Source organism: Amia ocellicauda, chromosome 2 (assembly GCF_036373705.1).
Source record: "Amia ocellicauda isolate fAmiCal2 chromosome 2, fAmiCal2.hap1, whole genome shotgun sequence".
Lineage (NCBI taxonomy): Eukaryota > Metazoa > Chordata > Actinopteri > Amiiformes > Amiidae > Amia > Amia ocellicauda.
The window spans coordinates 9,208,366-9,223,083 of record NC_089851.1 but is presented as its reverse complement, the minus strand read 5'-3'; the positions used below and the strand labels follow the sequence as shown (position 1 = coordinate 9,223,083).

Below are 14,718 nucleotides of genomic sequence, written 5' to 3'. Positions count from 1 at the left end.
GCTATAATACCACCATAATTATTTGGTCTGTGGCGCACTTTCAATATTGTCTGATGGATTATGCAGATTGCAAACAGTCCCAATTGTCTGCATGATACAGAAAACAGACATCTCAAGCAAAACTCGTGGCGGTAATAAATAATTGTGTGCTCTGAAAACGTGCCGTACAGTGCGTAATGCTGAAAAGCCTGTGGGTGGGAGTGAAGGCTGAACGCCACCCAGGTATGGGCTGATATAGTCATATAATCTCTGAAAATAGGAAAAAAGCATTTTCCACTACCTTTTAAAGTTAGATGTACATAAGAGAGTTGTAACTATTTATGTAAATTAGTATACATGAGAATTTGTATGATTGATTCCTACAATATATCTTTAAGGGAAACTTTTATTTGAGTTCCAGCCGTTAGATTTTTCTCATATTAAGCATTTGAAAGGGGTGACTACACCAAGGGAGCATGAAGTATTAGGAATCAGTAAATTGATCTTCCATATGAATTGCAGGCCTTTCTGTTTATTTGTGTCAGTATAATTGTCTTTGTTAAGCTCCGTGAGGTAGAAATGTATTATTTAATTGGTGAATATATGAATGTGAGGTAAGGACTAAGTGAACTGAATTTATTACACTGTAGAATTTAAGACTGGGTAGCATTTAGTCGCTGTGGTAGTTTAAGCATTCATTTTTCTGTCGACTAAAATTAAATTCAGATGAAGAAGAGGGTATAGGCAATGGAGTTTCAGTGTCATTTTAAGGACATCTTTTTTCTTTCTCAGAATGGGTTTATGTGCTGGGATATTTCTATATTTGTTTTTGTGACATTATTGAAGGATTGACCAATGTAGGGTTTGTCCAATGAATGGTTGAAGCCATTACACAGACTGTGAAGGGTAGTACATTTGTATGACCCCTTCTTTGTGATGCTGTGGTACTACGAAAACAATCACACCCAGACATTCCCTGTACAAATTGAGGAAAAGCCTGTTATTTACCACATGACTCTGACCTGCGTTTACTCAAGTTTCCAGTCAAAGGTTGCAGCTGACGTGTTTTATGGGTGAAAGAAAACAAAACTATCTGCCTTAATTCATACCATAGTCATACATTATCCCAGTGCTTTGACAATCCATTAAGTCATACGGTTCAAAGGACAACTGAGAGCTTGAGACAGGAACTGGGACTGGGTTCAATTAGCACCACCTTCTGGGTAGAGGTTTAATTCTGAAATGAGATTGTGCAATCGTGATTTATATACGCTTAAAACTTGTATTGATTAGTATTAATTATTACGGATTCATTCCAAGCACAAAACATCAAAGCGCTCAAGAGATGAAGAGGAGACACTAACACAGTCCCTTAGCCAGCTCCTCATTGGTTTCATTGTAGTTGGGTGGTTTGGTTTTTGTAACCCTGGTAATTCCACAGCCTTTCGTCTTTCATCTGTAGTCCTGTGCGTGTCGGAGGAGCCGCAGCGATCCGGCGCCCGTGTCTGTGCAGGCTGCGGACCGCGCGCCCTGCCCGGCTCAGCTGTGTACTCACCGGGGAGCGGCGGCCGCGCTTTGATGTTCCCCCCACTGGCTCTTGGCAGTCATTAGATCTCTGAAGGCTATTAAAGTTCCACCTTGTAAAACTAATAGTGGAAGAATTAGCGTCATTGTCAGAGCCTTTTCAAGCTGTAGTAACTATCTAGTTGCCATATAACATCCATCTGCCCCCCAGCCATTCAATCAAAGCTTTATGAGAATTCTCTGCCAGGACAACATCTGCTGGTTGGTTTTCTAATTAAGGTTGTTTTAACCCTGAAGAACCCAGTGTAACGTGTCTATTTCTCACACTTTCAACAGGCTTTAAAAATATAGATTCCCTCTATTTGGGACTTGTATGTCATGCTGGCCTTAAAGTGGTTAGTGCGGAGAGGTCTGCCCCCCAGCGTGATGCCTTATTCCCCTGGGTATGAAGTAGAGGTGTAGATTGCACATGGTTAATGGATACTGATATTTTAGGTTGTAATTATGTGAGGATTTTAATAGGTTTGTATTTGCTTTCAAAAATATTTTTGTTAGTCTATCCTACAGGCATCTAGGAGTCCCGATCTTTACCTCCCAATGCCAGAAAAAAAATGTGACCCAAAAAAAATAAATAGTGGGATAGAAGATTTATTTAATTTTGTTTGCTGTATTTTTCAAGTCAGCCAAACACGTCAAATGTCTCATTAGGTAAAGGTAGTCAATTCACTAATCTTAAGCCTCTGCAAACCAAAAGTACAATCTGGATAGATTTCCCAGTGGTAGATAGTATTATATGCTTTGTGTTTGAAAGACTTGTTTTTCTCGTTCACTTTTCTTGTAGTGTAGCAGCTACCAAGGAGGGATAAATGTATACAACAAAGCAAATCACATACTGCCTCTGCAGCTTAACATGAAATGATCTGTATTGCTTAACTCTTTTCTTTGATGGTTTTATACCATGTGCAACAGTGCCCTCCTCCGATGAAAGAGTAGATTGCAGGCAAACCCATCCTCATTTAACACAGGGAACCATTGGATTGTTTCAGTTTCTCTGGAATGCTCTTAACCATTCTAGTAATTTAAATTAATTACAAAGTTTGTTATTAGTTAAGTTTACAAAGCATTATTCAGTTCGAGGGTCACAGCAGTGGATTGCCAGCATTATTCCCAGCAGCGGTTTTAGCAGAATGTTCAACCGAGGGGGATGAGAACGACGAGAGAAAAATTGCCTTGATATTCTGAAATTTCAGCCTCTCAACCAAAGGGAGACTGTACTGTAGTTTAGAAAGTGACATTCAAACATAAATGACCTATAATCGAACTATGAATGATTGATTAGTTGAATTAGATTTACAGCACACAGATTGTGCAAGTTTCAGTCAGCGTTGCCACATCACCAACCTGACCAGAAAAGTAACCGCCAACCACCAGATACTCAACCGATACTTGGCCTTTGAGGAATTATGCTCTTCAGACAAGCAGATCACATGCCTGCTGTATAATATTTTAAGCTTGAAATAAATATTTACAATGTGGGTTCCGTTGAGTAAACTATGAGTGCAAATTCTAAGCTGGTGGAAGAACATTTGCCAACGTGATGTATGGGGGTGTGGTGTGTCCCAGTAATAGCACACTAGCACAATATTACTACTGAGATCTCCTGTTGCTTTACGTATATTTTCTAAACATACATAGACGTGTGCAAGCGTCTGGAGCCGTCGTAGCTTTTAAAAAATATACTTACATACATTTAAAAAACAGTCAATGGAAATTTACATTTTCGGTAGTACTTTAAACAAAAGTGTAGGAATAAAACCATTGCATTTTAGGATTGCTTACACTTTAAATCAGCGTCTTACTCAGATGAGCCAATCAAATTCTTAAATTTTAGACGATGGCAGAACCTAGACTTTCTAAATTTGACTGGGAATTTCAAAACCATTCCAACAGAAGTGCCTTCATGGCAAGAATATATTTACCCAGATTACAAAAGTTATGGACAAATATTTGCACACCTTTAAGACAAGATAGTGGCATTAACTAATTATAATACATAAAATGCTTATTAAACTAAATATCACTCTACACAATGTAGTGTTTTTTTTAAGTGCTAACATTTGCAAACCCCATGTTTTGGGAAGCATGTGCATATTTCTGTCCATCGCTGTATGAGGAACATGACAAGCACACACGTGACGGTCTGGTTTGTAAAGAAGCACAGCAGAATGCAAGGTTAGTCTCAAGAGAAGTTAATTTCAGATTGTATCATACAAAGGTTGTAATAATGAAAACATTTGCAGCCTGGTACATTACACTCTTAGATATGAACTTGCTTTACATTGGAAACAGTTTTATTTTTCACACACAGTCTTGCCTAGGACAGCCGAACCCGTTCACAAAGTTTTAACTTCACTGAATTTGAAGACAGGTTTTTTTTTTTTTTTTTTTTTTTTAATTTTATTTAATCACACATACATTTACAGCATGCAGTCAATCAGAAGTAGATGGTGGTGTCACCAAACCCCCCTCCGAGCCTTCAACTGTGCCCTTGCTCTCTAGGAATGATCCAGTACCATTGTCCATTGGTGGAGTCCTCACTGTCTATCAAAAATTTAGTTACTATTACACAGTAATAAATTTCAGCAGCTTTATTTTTAAATTAATGCAAATAATTTAGTCGATCACCATGAATAAATATTAGTCATCTTTTTTTAATGATTTGTGTTCAATTTCTAGGATAAAATCTGGGCAGACAAGCCTTCTTTAAAGATACACTGCGATGCATTTACCGTGTGAGCAGTACACAGAAGAGTACTTGGATACACACAGCATTGTCCTGTCCAAGTATTTTGCCACAGCCAAGAGCAATGTCTCCAAACAAGTCCAAAATGCAAATTGAAGGCATGACATGTAAACACGATTTTACACGTAATCATTTAATCCACATCAGAGTTCTCAACTCTCCATAAAAAGTATTTAATATAAACATTGGCCTTTATTCTAAGCAATCCTAGGAATCTAGCACTTAAAAAATAATAAATTGTGTGCCTATTTTAGGCAGATCCTAAGTGCAGGTTTGTCTGGAGGAGAGTTTTAAAGTGCTAAAGACTGAATGTAATCTCCACGCTGTATTACCAAGAACATGGGAGGTCATTTCAATCCACACAATGGTACTTTTGCAAATCAAAGGCTGGAGACGCATTTGATTAACTTCACTAAAGCAAAACTCATTCCTCGTCGATTCTTTACGCAAACCTTCAGGAAGCCTAATCAATATTGCACTTAAGAAATGTAAGTTGGGAGTTTTCAGTCGCACTAGGCTAAAACGAAGGAGTCGTGGCTTTACAAACTCATTGAAATTCAAATGTGGAGATGCCAGTACTGGATAGTTTTATTTCACTTCTGGAAAAAGACAAAACAAAATCTGTAAAACATGATATAAAAATGAAGCAATTGCTTTCAACTAAATTCAGCTTTAACCTTTAATAAATAACTCGTTCTTATGGTATAGAGTGACAGCGTGAAAAACAAGAGACAAACAACCATTTGTTAAAACTACCACATGCCCTCCAGGCTTCTGCTCATCTGACTAACTGATCAGCAGCAGAAGCAAGAAACCCTCTCCTGGAAACTGAGACGAAAGGCTGAAAATATTCAATTCAAAATATTCATCCTTCATAGGAGTGTTCACAACAGTAAATTAAAAGCCTCCTAATTAGCCAGTTGCACTCTTCAGCAAATGCCAAAGAAACAGCTAGGCACAGAAAATAAGAGTACATATATAAAAGGAAATGCAAAACATGGTCGCGATTGGTCTTAAAGCCAAAGGAAAAATATTAATCTTTTGATAAAACCCCAAAAGGTATACCAAACCCAAATTAACAAACTATTACACGAGAAAATGTCATTCTGCATGCTACCTTCCCAACATCGGCTTATGATGCCCCATTTGTAAAAGGTTGTGCATCGTTTGTACTGTGCACTCGTCAGACACTTTAGATAGAGGGAGAGACAAAAAACAAAACGCGCCTGTAACTCATGATCACTATCATAAAAAAAATAATTAAACTGAAAAGAAAGATCCCTATGGTCCTAAAGAACATCAATTCATAACATCACCGAGTAGGACAACTTAAAAGCACACAATGCTGCCAATAGACAATATCATGGACAGGACAAGCAAGTGTTCTGGTTCTGCCAACCAAAGGCATTTGTTTTTCTTCCTTTAAATATATATAGCATTCAGTAACAATGCATTTAACCATTTCTGTTATCATACAGTACATTAATTTATTGAAAACCTGGCAAAATGGTATGATTGTTAATTCCTAAGCAGCTGTTCAACTGGAATCTTTCCTTATGGTTTCATTTCTCTTTTCTCTCAAGTGTTCAAGGCCTTGGCTTCCACAGGCTTCGGTCATGAGTGCACTGTTCAGAACATCCTTATAGTACAGCATCTTTCATTTTCGGCCCCAAATCCAAATACTCACTTTAAGAAAACATGTACAGTGCTATGTCAAACTGTACAATGGGACAGTAGTGTATTTTTTTTTTTAAATCTTTTTAAATCTATTCAATTCAAAACTTTGAACAAGCTTATCAATTCTACTCAGAGAAAGTTTTACAATCCCTAAAACAATAAAATGTACACAAATTAGTCTAGGACGTTTCTGCTAGGATTTTTTTTTTCCCATTTTCATTTTTGAAAACCTGTTACATACATTCAACTTGGCACAGTGCAGACTAATCTTAAGACATGAATGACGACAAACTGTGCAATAAAACTGAGCTACACATTGAAGTCACATGTAGTTAATTTGCAAGACGCCTAGATTGCAATCAGTTTCTTTTGTTTGTGTGTGTGCGTGTGTGTGTGTGTGTGTTTTGTAAGGAAATCAATTTATTATAGGAAAAAAAAAAGATCAGGGTAGAACTGTACAAGCCAGGTATATTTTATATATATATTGAAAAAATCCCGTGAATCCTCACGGGAAGAGTTCACTGCAATGGAATGACAGGTTGTCTGGATGATATTGATCTTCGTCACAGATTATGTCGAGTCTTCAGCAACTGGAAGAAAAAGAAAAAAGGTTTTAGAAGTTTAATAATGATCACACAAAGCTTGATCAACTCCCACTGGGCATCATGGGCATTGTCCGAAACGCAATCCACTAAAAAGGCCTTCATAGAAATGAACAAATTCTCTGCCACTGATGCCAAGCCACTGCCAGCTCAATCCATCTCAACACAGAGTCTACCAGCTGAACACTACCAACACTAGTAAACTAGTAACTAAACATGGACCTAACGGCATGAAATGTACTCCGTAAGCAATAGATACAGACTGAAAAAGAGCAAAGGAAAACCGTATATACACCTCTACCCCGATATAACGTGAATTTGGATATAACACAGTAAAGCAAAAATGGTTTCTAAAATCTAAAACAAAGCCGAGCTCATTTACTGCATTTTTAAACTTTCAATCTGATCTTCATCACATAAAACTGTCTGCATTGACAGTTACAATCTTACACCCTTTTGTTAGCTTAATTTTACCCTTTCCAATAAGTTAAAAACTCCCATCTCCACAATGGTTTTCAAACTATTTAATATTAAATAATATTTAAAGATTACCAAGTTCATATTACTTATTTTATGTAAAAAATGTTAAAATACGAAAATCATTTTACAAACAAATGTAAGGATGTGTAATTAAAAGAGTTTTCTGTTATTTTATAATGTTTTAATTTTCCTAAGCCTAGCACACAGGCCAAACGACTGATGTCGGAGCCCACATGGCTGCAGTGTTGTTAATACAGTACCTTAAAGTTATAAAATAATTGTAATTAAAGAAAGGTGCAATTTAACCGTTGTAGAGCAAATGCATTTACTGCTCAAAGCAAAAATAAGTTTCACCTTAACTGCGTTATAGCGGGATAGAGCTGTATTAAAATCAATCAACAAGATCAAAAACCAAAAAAATTCTATGATGTGCACTATTTAAATGTTATGAATGTTAATACTCCACACCATTTACCATGCATATGAGCAAGACTAATTCAGTTACAATCACTTATCATTCCTGTAATAACCATTTAAGCATATTTACAATTACAAAAAACAAAGCGCAACTTGGACTAGATATAAAGCCGAGGCTACACTACAATAAAAGCTTTAGATGAAGACTGGGAGGTCAGAGCAATGGGGAGAACCAGAAATATTCACCCAGTCAATCTCTCAGAGAACCCCATAATGTGTTAAGAGGAGAATTTAAACAGGAGGAGAGAAAAACAAAGAGAAAGGTAGTGAATGGGAGAGATGAGTTTAGATCAGTGGGACTGAACAGCCAAGATCTGTCCATAGAGATTACATCTTAAGGTGGGCAAAATGAAAACAAGACCACCATTTAAATGCTTCACTCAGTTTATTACAGAGGAATGCATTTGTGTTACCGATAAAAGTGGAATAGACAAGACTTCCCAACGGGAAAATGCAGAAAATGACTAGTGGTCCGATTGAGAAAACGTTGCCAAAATGAATATAGTCAACCAAGCGAGAGAATAACGGGACTGCAGGAGTGTTTCTGCTTTTCCAATCTTTCTTTCAGAGAAATTCCCCTCGGACCAGACAGACAGGTGCAGCGTGAAATCCGTCTGTACCGGCCCGAGCCGTTCCACAACTGCCTTCACGTGGCTACTCCACACGGCCCTTGAGTATCTTAAAAATAAAAATACTTTCAGTGCCATCATACGGTTCTGTGACTAACAGCAAAGGCAATTAGAAAAATTGCTTGCTAATTGTGGACGAAATTAACTGGTATTGTGCGTTTGAATAGTAGCGCAAATTCATTCATTCATGCAATCAGCAGGTCTATTGCTTTTATTGTGCAAGGCCTCCATAATTAGGCATGTGTTTAAGCTTAAGCAGCAGCAAGCTCAGCTAGGAAGCATTATTTAAAATGTTTACCGTCATATAATGAGCTCAATGGTCAAGAGATAAAGAGCATTTAACAAAAATGTGCTTGCAGGCTACAAAGTCAGCTGCACTACGGATCATTCGTAGGTCACAATACCAGCTTGTTTAGCACAGCTGCATACATGACCAGGGCCTACTACCACTGGAGCTTACTTTACCTGTGCTGAAACCGGAGCACCGGAGACCAATGTCTCCATCAGCCGCAGCGCTAGGTATCCCTCCACTGACACTACAGGGAATTCAGGGTTTTAGTTCAGCACCGGTAAGTTAAAGCTTACTAACTGCTACCAAAGTTTAATCATCTCTATGTAGGGAAGACGACAAACCACAAGATGAAATGGAATAGGAGGCTAGAGTGGAGAGAGGAACAACAGTGCAGCACTGAATTAGGATTATCTTTGAATGTTAAAAAAAACTAATTAAGGGGAATTCCTGAAAAGCGTCTCATCCAAGACCTAATACAGTGAATAAAAAAGGTAAACTACTAAAAATATAATCCAGCTCAAATGAGGCTTCCACATAACACATGAAATTGTACAAATTTAAACAAAAACATGACAGAGTACTTTAAAAGGGCCAATAGGATCTATACTGACTTCTTATCCTGTTTCATTCCTCCACCTCCACGGATCGCCACGGTCTGGCTGTTCTGGTAGAAGCTCCCTCCGCTGCGGTTGACATTTGGGTGAGTCGGGGAAGCCACCGGAGGCTGGCCCGGGCGAATAGGTTTGGCTGCAAAAAGTTTCAGTTTGTTTATTATAAGGACCAGCAAAGAGCATTCCAGGGAACATCAATCAAATATTTTGCTTTGGATCATTAGAAAGAAAAACTGAAAATAGTCCAGTGTTGTCAACTGTAAGTGTGGACAAGGACATATTGCTGAAAGGTTAATACCTGAGGGAAATCTCAGTTTTGAGAAATGCCAGCTAGGATTAAAACCATGAGAAATACTAAGAACCCACATTAATGCCTCACAGTTGCTGGTTTATGGAATAAACTGCTGGGTACAGAATCTGGGATCTTTCGAGAAACAGCTTGCTGCGATTCTTGGCGATCAGAGGAGCAAAGTGGGCCCAGTGGACTCCTCATTTATACCAATAATACAGCATTCAAACATTTGGACACCAGCCATATTTAATTAAATGGGTTTAACTGGAAACCATATAGATTTTTCGATTAATACACATTTTTGTTGTTATTATTTAAAGGCCACAGTATCAGCAAGAGTAAGATATGAGTCTCCTTTTGACATTCCTATTATTGTTCACTAGATGTATGGTTACTTGTTGAAGATGTGCAAAATAAGGCTTGTCATCGTGTGACAAACTGTCGCTATGTTTCCACTGTGGTATAACCAAGGACAGATGCAAATAGAGGTACGTATCCAGACACAGGTGACTGCGGAAAGGAGTGCCTCACCGATCTGTGCGGAGTGGCCCCTCCTGGCCATGTTCTTGGCCCTCACAGCCTCCTTGATGCGGTCCACCTCTTGCTGGTAGCGCTTGCGGTCGCGAGCCGCGTTCTCTTTGGCTTCCTTCAGTGCCGACTCCAGGGCCTTAACTCTCTCAGCTGTAGCCCGAAGACGTTTTTCCAGTTTAGGAAGCTCACAACGCAGATCTGCATTGTCACGTACCAGCTATAGGGGGAAAAAAAAAAAATTGATCACACACACACACACACACACACACAATGGTGCTTGGAAAGAAATGCACAGCTTGTCTCCATGTCTTCTGACTGATCTGCCAAGAACGTTTACCCTGGCCTGTGCTCTAGAGACAAAGGCTGGTTTCACAGACCCAGATTAGCACTAGTCTTGGATCCAGTGTTATTTTAGGTAGACTAGTGCTAGAGTTTATGGCCATTCCTACAGTGAAACAATAGATGGCAGGTGTTTTAACTATGAAGTTCTAGACTTACAGATTTCCCTTGCAAATATTAGAAAACCATCAGTATGATGCTTTTGGGGGCAGGGCTAAGCTTTTACAGATCTGTCTTTCTTTTCACTCCCGTAAAGGCTAAATTCTTGTAGAAAGGCATTATTTTTCTGGATACTGTTAAAAAGGTCTTGAAGAGTATTCCTTACAGGTATACCGTGTCAGTTAAAGGTTCACGCAAGATGTAAACTGAGAATTCAGTGCTTGTGGTTTTCTTACCTGTTTATGGACCTTGGTGAGCTGTTCCAGGTTGTTCTCAAGAAAGGAGATTTTCTGTTTCTGAGCAGCGCTGCCCCCGGTGTCGTCAGAGTCCATCTCAGCACTCTGCAAAAGCCAAGGCCACTGGGTCAGTCACAGCTGTGTGGAGCGAGTCGCCTCACACAGCAAACACAGCCTCTCAGAAAACACATCGCCTGTTACCATTATCACTGCCATATTAGACCTACAGCATCAGTACCGCAGAGGGAATGATGTAATGTGACTGTAATGATCAAAGCAGGTCACAAAAATCAAAAGATAAAAGCAGTGAGACGAGGAGTAACAGTGCATCTGAGACCGGATGGATTTCGCTGCCATTACCTTCTTAACTCTGGTTGCCAAATCCTGAACAAACAATTTCCTAAGATTGTGCAGAGTCTGGAGCTCCTTTGCCTACAAGGAAAAACAAACAACAGTGTGTATAAAGGGGTTTAAACAGCCATTAAACATAGAAGTATGTAAAAAGACTTCTAATGCCATGGAAATAAGCACTTACCACCGTCTCCTCCAACCCTTTGAGATCCTGCCTGGCCTGCTCTCTTCTGTCCTGCATAACCCTGCAAGAAGAAACATTTCCAGTGTTTTCTCCCAAAACTGCTTAAAAGATCTGATATTTACAACAAATATAAAATGTCTTCTGTGCAGTGATGGTGAACACACTAAATAAACCCTCTGACTTATTTTGTACTCCTAGAGGCTGAAAAGATGACAGCCGTGTTATTGCACTGCTTTGCGACACAGCAGGACATACGTGAGCTCATGCAGCTTGCGGCTCTTCTCCTGGTCTGTGGACTTGAGCTTTTCGTGCTCCACGCGCAGGCGCTCCTGCTCCAGCATGATTTTCTGGTTCAAACTGAGGAACAGAGAACAGTGAGGCAGAGCCAGGACAGACTTCACAATGAATGACAACTACATACCATGGCGGTAGGATGATGTATTTATGAGGTGAAGACATTAAGGGTGCATCTCTGTACTTTCAATATAATAGGGTGGGGCTCAAAGTGGACTTTCCCCATCAACAACTTTATACCCACTTATCCATCTGGGGAAGGCAGCCATGAAATCAAAAATTGTTAAAATCGAACATTAAGAGAGTGGGGAGATAGCAGATGGTCATCTTACTCCTGGAGTTCGGTGATGAGCTTCTCCTTCTTGTCCAACTCGTCCCGCAGGCTGCTGATCTGCTTGTGATGGGCCTCCCGGTGACTCTGGATCTGCTGCTCTACGGCCTCCTGTCCCGGCAGGGAAAGGACGCCCCATTAGCACCACTACGGCACCCCCAGTTCACCAGACCACACACACAAACCCACTGCACTCCTCTCTCTGTTCTGCATGGCCAGAGGATTTCAAAATATCATGAGTGAAATGGTACTAAGGGCCTGCTCTCTCGTGTGTGTAGAGACATAAGTCAAGGGATCAACAATTTCAGGAACTATTAAGATAAAACTGTTCTGGAACTTACTAAAGGTTCTATGAAAATCAGAAATTCTGAACTGTGGCATTTGAAAATAAAACTGCACTAATTCCTAGTCTACAACTCCAGTCCGATTAGTATTTTTGTTATTGAGAAGGTCTTTCACACACTTTAAATACCTGAACTTTAGTGACAACTTGAACTGTTCTCTAGGAGATTTACAGAGCTGGTCATACCTTGACTTCATTGGCCGTCTGGATTTCATTCTCCTTTTCCATGGCATGGACTTTCTCTGTAAACACACACACATTTATTGTTAACCTATTTAGTTTTTTAGCAGTTGGAGGCTCCATTAAGCAACGCATAGTAAAAGTCCTGAAGCAAACATTCCTCAAGGGAGTTGCCTATGCCGTAACATGCAATTATAGGCTTAAAACGTTTATCCCATAAAACTTCATAGAAAGTTCAGATAAATTTGCTGATCCGTTAAGCTTTTTTTTTTTTTTCCCTTTATGCTTACCTACTAAGACACAACTACAATCTACAAGAACTAGCTTGACAAGTGCCCGGCTAAATCTTTCACTGCTGGCAAAGTAATTCCTATAAAACCCAGCTGTGAAACTCTTAAGCTCGTGCTGTAAGGACACGTACCCTGTGCATTGATCTTCACCAGCTCCTCGTTGAGAGAGTCCACCGACTCCTCCAGGTGCCTCTTCTTCTGCTCCACGTTCTGCAGGTACTCCGTCAGAGACTTGATCTTGGCTTCATGCTGTCAGAGAACAGGTTCTACTGTGAGACACATTCATGCCATGGACAATGCAGATAATACCGTTCCCAACGGGTACAAATCTACAATGGAGTGCACATGTTTGAGGGGAAGACTTATTTCTGGAACCGGAATAAAATCTAATATTTTCTTCCAAGAGATCAGACATTATCAGCCGCTTTTCACAGACCCTGATTAGCACTAGTCTTGCACTACTCTACCAAAGAAAAGATTGTGCTCTTCTGGGTCGGTGAGAGCAGCCCTAAAGCAAAGCAACAGAGCCGGGTATACATCGTCACCAGGAGGTCAGAGGCAGGCGATGCTCCTGTACCTGCGAGATGCGGAGCTGACAGGCCGCCAGCTCTTTCTCATTCTCATCCATCTTCTTGTTGCTCTCGGCCTGGGTGCCCTCCAGCTGCTTGCAGCGCTTCACCATGGACTTCACCTCCGATTTCATTTTGCTGATGTACAGGCGGGCCACAGTAAACTCCTCGTCGATCAGGCCACTGCCCTCATGTTGCTGTTGGAGGAGAGAGGTGACAGACACTCAGCAAAGGGTGAACCGAGTCTGAACTCCTGTAGGATGCAAGCTTAACTGAATAATGGTTCTTGTAAAAGCAGTGACTTAAACATTGAGAAGTTTGAGCCACTCAGGGCTCTGGTTAACACGCAGTAGAGCAGACCAGAGGCGTCTTACCTTGATATCATTACTGCCAACTGCAATGCCTATTTCGGTCAGATCTTTGAGCAGAGAGGACATCATTTCGGTGACTCTCTTCTTTTGGTGGTTTGTCATTTCCTTAAGTTTCTGAAGCTCAGAGTCAATTGATGCCAGAATGGTCTAGATAAAGAAGGGTCAACAAAGAGCAGTGAGGAGACATTTCTTCTACTTAGTGTGGGAATTCTTCAACAGCGTTACATTATAGGGATGAACTGAATGAATGAGAACTTTAACACTAGAGCATCAGAAACAGACAAGGCCGGCTAGCACAGGTGCTGCCGCTCCCTACCGATTTCTGGTTCAGCTCCTCGCTAAGCATCTCGAACTCCTTGGTCTTGTCCTCCACCTCCTGGGACTTCTGATCGTAGTTGACCGCTAGCTCTTCCAGGGCCTGCAGCACCTCCTTCACCTCCTCCTTAGAGGCCTCGTTCTCGGACTGCAGCCGGTTCAGCTCGGCCTGTAGGTTGTCGTGGTCGCGTCGGGAGGAGGCCAGGAGCTGTGGACAGGACAGCACAACACAGGGGTCAAACCAGGCCCTCGTGTCACTTGCCTCTCTTCAACAGGATGCTCCAAAAGCAGAAACTTGATCTTAATAAATCACTGTCAGACAGTTCATCTTTTTAAAAACGATTATTTCGACCAGAACTCCGTTTGCAGAATACATCAAAGTCATGGTTTTCAACGATCCACAGAATTGTAAACAAACCAGATAGAAAACAAATGGCAGATCAGGAGGCATTATCTGATCAAGCTGAACGGATGCTGTGCTGCACAGGGGAGAGATGAGGCTGGTACACCGTACACAACACAACCAGGCCTCCAGCTCGTCCAGACTGGAATGCACATGTTGCTCATGCTTTTAAACTGCAAATAAGCTGCGTGTAAACAGCATGTGCAGCCCTGTTTTACACACAGCCCAACGGGAATCCTACCTCCTCCTGATCCAGCATCTGTTGCTTCAGTTTCTCTGCCAACTGGCTCTGTTGGTTGATCTCGTCATCCTGTTGAACAAACAGAAGCAGAAAGCAGAAGTGCGGGCGTTACAGCCTGTAGAGTTTCAGTAACAAAACCCAAACCGAAAAACAACAATCAAAAGTTCAGAGGGTTCTTTATTGAGCCAGTTCATTCTTTATCAACAGACAATCAA

At 40.5% G+C, this 14,718-nt stretch overlaps 1 protein-coding gene across 1 annotated transcript in view; it reads right to left on the bottom strand.

The window, feature by feature from the left end:
* Positions 1–3,932: 3,932 nt before the first annotated feature.
* Positions 3,933–14,718, bottom strand: part of LOC136763633 (kinesin-1 heavy chain) — a 28,920-nt gene continuing 18,134 nt past the window's right edge. The window contains exons 13-26 of the mRNA XM_066717767.1: positions 14,504–14,572; positions 13,861–14,067; positions 13,548–13,691; positions 13,182–13,370; positions 12,736–12,853; positions 12,321–12,376; positions 11,793–11,902; positions 11,422–11,523; positions 11,167–11,227; positions 10,992–11,063; positions 10,632–10,736; positions 9,898–10,114; positions 9,075–9,210; positions 3,933–6,573 (exon numbers count right to left, since the gene is read on the bottom strand). Of these exons, the coding sequence (XP_066573864.1) occupies positions 6,567–6,573; positions 9,075–9,210; positions 9,898–10,114; positions 10,632–10,736; positions 10,992–11,063; positions 11,167–11,227; positions 11,422–11,523; positions 11,793–11,902; positions 12,321–12,376; positions 12,736–12,853; positions 13,182–13,370; positions 13,548–13,691; positions 13,861–14,067; positions 14,504–14,572 (1,593 nt within the window). The 3' untranslated portion in view covers positions 3,933–6,566. The remainder of the gene's footprint in view (positions 6,574–9,074; positions 9,211–9,897; positions 10,115–10,631; positions 10,737–10,991; positions 11,064–11,166; positions 11,228–11,421; positions 11,524–11,792; positions 11,903–12,320; positions 12,377–12,735; positions 12,854–13,181; positions 13,371–13,547; positions 13,692–13,860; positions 14,068–14,503; positions 14,573–14,718) is intronic.